This window comes from Vicia villosa, linkage group LG1, assembly GCF_029867415.1.
Source record: "Vicia villosa cultivar HV-30 ecotype Madison, WI linkage group LG1, Vvil1.0, whole genome shotgun sequence".
Taxonomy (NCBI): Eukaryota; Viridiplantae; Streptophyta; class Magnoliopsida; order Fabales; family Fabaceae; genus Vicia; species Vicia villosa.
In genome coordinates, this window is record NC_081180.1 from 60,866,218 (window position 1) to 60,875,536 (window position 9,319).

Below are 9,319 nucleotides of genomic sequence, written 5' to 3' on the forward strand. Positions count from 1 at the left end.
AAGAAAATGCAGCTTCTCCAGTGACAAAACCCTAAAATAGAAAAAATCCAGATGGATGAAGGATTATATCCCCGGTGAAGGTATTTTCGATGAAGAGTAAGATGTAAAAAAATCACTTAGTCTTGGTTGCTCATACTGTTCATTCTACTCCCACTTCATTTGACAAAGCAGTAAAATAAGGAGAAATGGAGGGCAGCCATGGATGCAGTAATGAGATCAATTGAGAAGAATGGAACGTGAGATCTCATGTAGCTGCCGAAAGGAGTGAAAAAAACAGGAATCAAATGAGTGTACCAAAAAAAGTTGAATGAGCTTGAAGAAGTAGAAAAATACAAGGCTTGCTTGGTCGCCAAAGGGTATGCTCAGGAATACGGAGTTGATTATGAAGAAGTGTACTCTTCTGTAGCTCGTATGGACACGATTTGAATGATTTTGGCACTTCCTGAACAAAGAGGTTGGTGTGTGTTTTAGCTAGACGTGAAGTTGACCTTTCTTCTTGGGAAGTTAGCTGAGGATGTGTATGTGGATCAGCCAAGGGGTTATGAAACAAAGAATGATGAGCAGAAGGTATATAAGCTTAATAAAGCTTTATACGGACTCAAGCAGGCACTGCAAGTATGGTTTAGTCGAATTGAATCATACTTAAAAAGGAAGGCTTTGAGAAGGAGGATAGTGAGTAAAATTTGTTTACCAAAGTCAAATAAGGTAAATATTTGATCATTAGCTTGTATGTTGAGGACTTAATTTATATCGGAGATGATGAAAAAAATGATGTCCGAATTCAAAGACTCCATGATGAAGGAATTTTATATGTCATACTATACTTGGGTAAGATGAAGTGTTTTCTTGATATTGAGGTAGTTCAGTTTGATGGCGATATATTCATTAGTCAACCGAAGTATGTGATATAGCTTTCGGAATATTTGGAGTGGAGCATAGTAATCCTATTGAAAATCCAATGGTTCCAGGATTTAAAATCTCCAAAGATGAAAATGGTGTTAAAATGCATGATTCATTTTTAAAACAATTTCTTGGAAACTTGATGTACTTGGCCGCTACGAGGCCAAACATAATGTATGCAGTTAGCTTATTGAGCAGGTATATGTCAAGACCTACATAAGTTCATTATTCGGTAGCCAAGAGAATTTTACGTTTGTTGCAAGATACGATAAAGTTTGGCATTCTTTATAAAGAGGAAGGAAATTTGGAATTGATCGACTTTATTGATAGTGATTATGCAGGATTGATAGAGGATAGAAGAAGTACTTCAGGTTATGTATTTATGCTAAATGAAGTTGCAGTAGCTTGGTCTTCTCGAAAACAATCGATATTAATACTAAGCACGACGGAAACCAAATTTGTAGCAACTGCGGGAAGTAGTTGTCAGGCAATATGGATGCAAAGGATGCTGAAGAAGATAGACTGCAGGACAGTGAAAGTACTATCATCTTTTGTGACAATAACTCAACAATTAAATTGTCGAGAAACTTGATGATACATGACACGAGCAAGCACATTGATGTGCGCTACCATTTCTTAAGGGAGCTTGTGAATGATGGAGTTGTGCAACTTCAACTTTGTGGTACAAGACATCAGTGAACATACATCCTCTCCAACCGTTGAAATTGGAATCATTTCAAGAGATAAGATATAGAAGCTTGGAGTTTGTAATTTTTCAAGAGTTAACTAATTGCAAATGCAGTCTAGCTCAAGGGAGGAAATAATAATGCTTACTCAAATAAGTTTCCAATCTTTAACATTATTTGTTATTTAGTTTAGTAAAAATTTATTTCCTTAATTCTAATTAGAACGTGGACCCTAGTTTGTTACGTCATGTCTATTTTTTCTCCATTTATTTGCTACAATTTCACATGTTCATTCATATTTATCTCATCTCCATAAATAGACGATAATAGATAGTTTGATCTAATTTTTGTTTTTTAGACGATGATGTTAGAATTTGTTAATATAGTTAAGATTAGCATGCAAAGAAGAAAGTGAAAAATGTTAATGCTATCAGTTGATACATAGGCAAAAAATTGACAAATTGTCGTTGTTATAATCATTTTAAAAAATAGACTGACTTATATCAATTTAATAAAATTAAATGTTAAATTATAACTTTTTTATTAGGAAATTAATATAAATCTCATAGTTAAATTGATGGAAAAAAATACTTAAATCTTTAATTATATATTTAATATTCAAGATATATTATATCACATGGTATCTATTTAAATTCTTAAAATAATAAAGTAAGAGTTATCAAACATTTCTTTAATTTTTGATCACAAAAGGAAATTTAATCACTCAAACATAAATCCTAACCATTTCAATTATAATTGTTCTTAATCTAATAATACGATGAACAACATCATCAATTATTTGTACACAACATATGCATCTAAAAATATATTTTCAATCACATAATACTATATATGGGATTCACCCCATGGAGTAAAAGTGTTTTCACTCAACAAATTTTTAGTCAAACTTAAATCTAGAAAATTTCTTTAGCCACTTCCCTATGGGGGTCACCCCCAGCGAAAATCCCAAAATACCTCTGCTTCAGAAATGAACTTCCGAAACGTTTTTTTTTTTAAAAAAATTCCACAATTCGGAAGTGCATCTCCGAAAACACCTCATGGGGGGTGTCTTCGGAGATGAACTTCCGAATTATGCAGAAACTGTATTTTTTTTTATGTTTTTTCTTAAACTGTCTCGCATTTTAATTAAACGCAAACGCCAAATAAAAATAAGCAACAGATAAACTGAAAATACTAAGATGATAAATCCAATCCAAAAACACTGTGCGAAAGATACAATCTGAAATCAAAACAAAACAAAACAAAGACACGTTATTCTGCCCGACGAGCGTTACAAAATACACATCAAACAAAACAAAAACACGTTATTCTTCCCGACGAGCGAACTCCTCCGAATGAAGATAATTATACCAATCCTCATCCCACTCAGTCTCAGAACCATCAGCGTTGATCACACCTGAAGACTGAGCCTGCACGTCCGAGCAATGGACCCCAAGGGGACGAGAAGCAGAACCAGTCAAAACCTTCTTCTTCTCCTTCACCTCCTTCACCTCCTTCACCTCCTTCTTTGAAGAACCCTTTCTTCCCTTAGCGCCACCCATTCCTGCATAAAAATGAAGAAAGAAAGGCCCATGAGACCTCCTTTTATAAAAGAAGAAAGGGGACAAAAACGCTTGGGAAACAGACAAGTCATTAAAGAACAAAGACGTTGGAAACCAGCGACACGCCGTCAAAGAAGTCAGAACGCATGCACACAAACTTCAAAGAAACAGGCACAATAAACAAAGGCGTTAAAAATAAAGTACTTGCAAATTAAAACGGACACTCCCTACCCTCTCTAGCCGACGCAGGCTTGGTCTCCCTTCCCTGTCTGATGCGTGCTGGTTGGTTGTCTGACATGTTCCTGTAAATAATTGAAATCGATTAATATGCGAGACAAAATAAAAAACAAAAAAATTTGAACTTCTGATACATTTCGGAAGTTCATTTCCGAAAACTGGGATGGAGGTGTTTTCGGAAATGAACTTCCGAAACACCCCTGCGATGGAGTTTTCTGCAACTTCCATGGCAGACCCCTAAACCAAACTTCAAACCAAATAAAAATGCTTCTAAATAACCTAAATACTACTAACAACCTAACCATATATCATTTATGCAATTAAAACCCTAAATAACATGTATTTGAATAATGAATCTAAAAATTTCAAAACTTACAAAGTGTTAGGATTGAGGGCTTTTGAATGTTGTTTAGCAGTGTGATTGGAGCCTTGATGCAACCTTGGAATTCTGTTTGCACAAATTTTCGCCTTTGCTTGTTTTTGATTTGAGTTAGGGGAAATGAATGGGGAGGGAGAGTGTTTTAATAAATCTGCAGAACGCGCAGTATTTCGGAAGTTCACTTCCGAAATGCTGTTTTCGGAAATGAACTTCCGAAATAAGACAATTTTTTCAAAAAAAAAGACGCTTTCGGAGATGCATCTCCGAAAACGCCTTTTTCTTGCATTTCGGAAATGAACTTCCGAAGTCAGGGGTAGTTTGGGTTTTTCACCAGAGGTGGACTAGAAGGTTGGGAGGTCTATAGAGAAATTTCCTAAATCTATTGGAGTATTCTTCCCACAAATATACATTTTTATAAACATACACTTGTATTAAAACACTATTACCAAATACAAAAAGTCAATTATTTTTAGTTAAATGATTGACTTTGATATTTTTTTTAAGTCACAAAAAAACATAAAATATTAGAAAATACTATTCACTTTGGACCAATAAATACACAAGTAACTTAATGACATAGGCAATTACTGATCTCAACCATCCGATCTTGTATTTTATTATCATGCAATATGAATCGTTTGATCTTAGATTAAAGATCTAGATTTTTTAGTTGTACATAGAGTCAGAAACAGAACCTATACATAATTATAATCTCTCTCCTAATTTATACTAGTATTTCCATTCATGCAGAAACTTGTTAGTATTTAATACATTCATTACTGAGAAACACAGACTGCAACAACTTAAGAAAATGGTGAGACCATGATTAATGAGATACAGCAACAAAACTATTAAAACCTCAACCATAAATTATAGCAGTATAGCTGAAGAGAGAGAAAGTTAGAGAGAGAAAGAGTATATTTGTAACAGATTTGTGTTTTGGTGAGCTGTTATAATGTCCTTCTTCTACACTCTTTTTTATTTTCACTAACTTCATCAACAATATTATTCCATCCACATGCACCTCTGTCCTTTCGCATTAAATCCCCGTTCTCTCTTTCCCTCTTCTTTCTCTCTCCGTTCTTTCTTCAAACCATGTTCAAAAACCACACTCTCTATTTTCTAAAACCATGAACTTCACCACCACCACCATAACAACATCTCTTTCTCTTTCTCTTTTTCTCTTAGTCCTAACATTAACCATTAACCAGTGTTTTTCTCTTACCAACGACGGTGTTTTGTTGCGTTCTTTCAAAGAATCCATACTCAACGACCCTTTGTTCGTGCTTTCGAACTGGAACTATACCGACCAAACACCATGTTCATGGAACGGTGTTTCTTGTTCCATTGTAACAACAACAACAAACACCAAAAATGATACACTGTATCGTGTTACTGGTTTATCGCTACCAAATTCTCAGCTTTTAGGTTTAATTCCCTCCGATCTTGGTTCCATTGAACATCTTCAAATTCTTGATCTTTCTAACAATTCCTTCAACGGGTCTCTTCCTTCTTCGCTTTTTCAAGCAAATTCTCAACTTCGTTTTCTGAATTTTTCTAACAATTTGTTAACAGGAGAAGTTCCAGAGTCTATAACCGAGCTTAAAAGCCTTCAGTTTCTTAACTTTTCCGACAATGCTTTAACCGGAAAACTACCAAACAATCTCCCAAACATGCAAAACTTAACCGTTGCTTCGTTTAAGAACAATTACTTAACCGGTTTTCTTCCTAAAGATTTACGAACTTTACAGATTTTGGATCTGTCTTCCAATTTACTGAACGGGTCATTAACTCAAGATTTCGGCGGTGATTCCATTCGTTACTTGAATATTTCTTACAACAAATTCTCCGGCGAAATTCCGCCGGAGTTTGCTGAGAAAATTCCGAGGAACGCAACGGTTGATCTCTCGTTTAATAATCTCACCGGAGAGATACCGGATTCACCAGTTTTCTTGAATCAGGAAACGAAATCTTTTTCTGGTAACAGAGATTTATGTGGAGAATTGACGAAGAACCCGTGTTCTATTCCTTCTTCTCCTTCTTCTGAACCTAAAGCTTCTTCTCCTGCAATCGCCGCAATGCCGAAGAATTTCGACGATGATTCTCCTCCAACAGATTCCTCGGAGAAGAAACAAAGTGGTTTGAGAAAAGGAACTATCATAGGAATTGTGATAGGAGATTTCGTCGGAATTGGAATTTTAGCTATGGTTTTCATTTACGTATACAAGTTGAAAAGAAAAAAGGATGAAGAGAAGGAACAAAAGAACGAATCTACTATTACAAGAAGCGAGAGTTCATCGTCAAATTCCGAAACCAGAAGGTTCACGAGGTGGTCGTGTTTGAGAAAAAGAACAGAAGATGAAGAGTCCTCGGAAACTCCGAGTTCGTCTGATACTGACGTGGAAGCAGCTTCGAAAAATGTTGAAGGTGGTGAAAATGAGAACAAAACCGGGTCGGGTTCGAATACGAATACGGGTACTCTGGTTATTGTTGATGGTGAAAGAGAGCTTGAAGTTGAAACGTTACTTAAAGCTTCTGCGTATATTTTAGGAGCTACTGGTTCGAGTATAATGTATAAAGCTGTGCTTGAAGATGGAACGTCGTTGGCGGTTCGGAGAATCGGTGAAAGTGGGGTTGAACGGTTCAAGGATTTTGAGAATCAGGTTCGGGTCATAGCGAAACTGGTTCACCCGAATCTGGTTCGGGTTCGTGGTTTTTACTGGGGGCACGATGAGAAACTCATTATCTATGATTTTGTTCCTAATGGTTGTCTCGCCAATGTTCGTTACAGTAAGTATCTCTTTTTACTGCCGTAAATAACTTTTTCACTGTCTTTATTCATGTTCATGTTAGCATCTAGAGGTGTGAATTTGGAAACTATAGTCTTAAAATACCGGTCAGTCACGGTCGCATAAAAACTTTTGCGATTTTGATATATAATATAGACTTTACAATGTTGATTGCGGTCGTTGTTGGATAATTAAGTGTCATTTATTCTTTATCATAAAAATAATGAATAGTAAAATGGAATCAGAAACGGCATCTGTCGATACTGTTTTGTCGCTGCCCGATCTTTAAAACTGGTTTAAACTAATTCTGAAACCAATGAGTCATGAAGTTGATGGTGTGAGGTGAGGTAGGTGCAACTGAACTATTGACTTTAATGATCAACAGTCAACCATGTCAAGACTTTATTACTATGTTTCGTCCCATAGCTTTCTGATAACGATACTCGTGACCATAATTGGAAACATTTATATGGCATATTGTTTTCTGTTTTTGTCACACTTAAAAAACAGGACCATTTTGTTTATGTGAACACAAAGTGTTTCTCATAATTTAGAATAAAATTGTTCTTTTCTTTTTCATCTTTTAGAGTTTTTTTTTTTTCCATTCACCGACTTCTTTTTTTGATGATAGTAAATTTGTGTGTTTGTCAGGAAAAGTGGGGTCTTCACCTAGCCACTTACCGTGGGAACAACGGCTCAAGATAGCAAAAGGAGTTGCACGTGGGCTAACGTATCTCCACGAGAAGAAGCACGTGCATGGGAATTTGAAGCCAACCAATATTCTATTGGGCAATGACATGGAGCCCAAAATTGGAGACTTTGGGCTTGAGAGAATAGTAACAGGTGACACAAGTTATAAAGCGGGAGGTTCAGCACGTATTTTCGGGAGTAAGAGATCAACAACCTCACGTGATAGTTTTCAAGATGTTACACTTGGGCCTAGCCCAAGCCCGAGCCCGAGCTCGATAGGTGGAGTGTCTCCTTATCATGCACCCGAGTCGCTTAGGAATTTGAAGCCTCATGCAAAGTGGGACGTGTACTCTTTCGGGGTCATGTTTCTTGAGCTTTTAACGGGTAAGATTGTGGTTCTGGATGATATGGGCCAAGGGCCCGCGGTAATGGTCGAGGATAAGAATCGGGCTTTGCGGATGGTTGATGTGGCGATTCGGGCTGATATGGAAGGGAAGGAGGAGGCTTTGTTGGGTTATTTTAAGTTAGGGTATAGTTGTGTGACTAATGTTCCTCAAAAAAGACCACAAATGAAAGAGGTGTTGCAAGTTCTTGAAAAAATACCATCTACATTGTCGTATTGGTCATGATTCGTCACTAAGTTTTGTAGAGAAGAATAAGTATGTATGTAGTTATGATAAATTAATAGGGTTTTTGTGTTTGGGTTCAATGTTGTGTGAGTTGTAATTGTTGGAAGATCATTGATACATCTCTGTCAATTCATTTACTAATTTAATTTCAAAAAATAGATTTTGTCTCGATCTCTTTTACTCTTTCTTTATTTGTTATAAAAATTAAATTAATGTGAGATGGATACAAGGCTCGTCGAATACTTATCTGATGTATTGTTTTGGTGATAAAATTTACCATTCTAACAAATAAACTCGATGATCAAATCAATACAATAAATATTTATATCCTTTGTATGTCAGATGTGCAAGTAAGTTTTGAAATGGAAATGAACTTTCTTAAAAATGGAGAAAGACCTCTATCTATAGAGAGAAAAAACTAATAAACAACAACCATGTTACATGTATGTCACATAACTCATCGCCATCTTATGACTTCTTGTATATGCTTCCTTTTAAAATTTAAGATAATTTCTCTTTTTAATTTACTACATTCATTTGCATTAACTCATATCTTGGACCATACACATGCTCTTATGTTTCATTTGTCTAAATCTACTGATGTAATCATCAATTGGTTTATTACATTTTCTTTGAATTTTAGATGACAATAAACTTGATTTCTCCTCTAAAGAATTGTTCATGAAAAGGAGTTTTCAATTGTTTCCAATTCAAAATTGAATTTTGTAGTAAAATAATAAACCATGTGAACAGATCATTAGAGAAAAAAACTATGGAAATATTTTAGTTAAATTCTTATCTATCCAATTCAAAAAGTTGGGTAAAATTACCTTCTATCTAAAATGTCTTAAAAACAATAAACAAGTGAATTTAGGGCTTTTAATTCCTCTCCAAGCAATTTAATTTATGATATGTTATTAGAGGATGGATGTTCAAATTAAAGTATTTTGTATCTCATATTAAAGAACAAATGACACCGAACACACGAATGAGAGGGAGTGAATGATTTTTTAAAAAAATTGAGATTATTTTTAAAAAATATTTCTTTAAAATAGTTTATGCTAGTTTAACAAAGATATAGTAGTTGACAAGAAAAAGACAATGAAGAAGAAAAAGAAACAAGTAAATGGCATAAATTAAAAAGATAGAGTTAGAGATAATGCACCACAAATTTTTACAGGTTCGACTTATCCCTCGCCCCTTTCGTATCCCTAAGATTTTACTCTTGCAGGTTCCACTAAAAATGAATATTGAGCTTTTAAGGATATTCTCACAAACCTTTTATAATAATGAGATATTTTACACAGGTTGATTCTCAAACCAAATGGAACTTTTAGTAGGCTGAGCTCATAAACTAAATAAAGATTTTCACCAATTAGTCTCAATAACCAAATAGATATTTTGACAGGCTTATGTAAAGAACTAAATACAAATATTGCTCGAGAGA

The 9,319-nt window shown here is 35.0% G+C and overlaps 1 protein-coding gene and 1 long non-coding RNA gene across 2 annotated transcripts; one reads left to right on the forward strand and one right to left on the reverse strand.

Moving 5' to 3' along the window:
• Nucleotides 1-3,042: 3,042 nt before the first annotated feature.
• On the reverse strand, nt 3,043-3,921 carry LOC131607455 (uncharacterized). The gene is made up of 3 exons (XR_009285308.1): nt 3,762-3,921; nt 3,380-3,450; nt 3,043-3,150 (listed from the first exon to the last, which is right to left on the reverse strand). It is a non-coding gene; the product is annotated as an uncharacterized LOC131607455 (long non-coding RNA).
• A 601-nt stretch (nt 3,922-4,522) lies between these two features.
• Nucleotides 4,523-7,952, forward strand: LOC131639214 (probable LRR receptor-like serine/threonine-protein kinase At4g37250). The gene is made up of 2 exons (XM_058909718.1): nt 4,523-6,554; nt 7,205-7,952. Exons 1-2 carry the CDS (start codon nt 4,895-4,897, stop codon nt 7,870-7,872), a joined length of 2,328 nt encoding a protein of 775 aa, XP_058765701.1. The 5' UTR covers nt 4,523-4,894; the 3' UTR covers nt 7,873-7,952.
• The last annotated feature ends 1,367 nt before the right edge of the window (nt 7,953-9,319 follow it).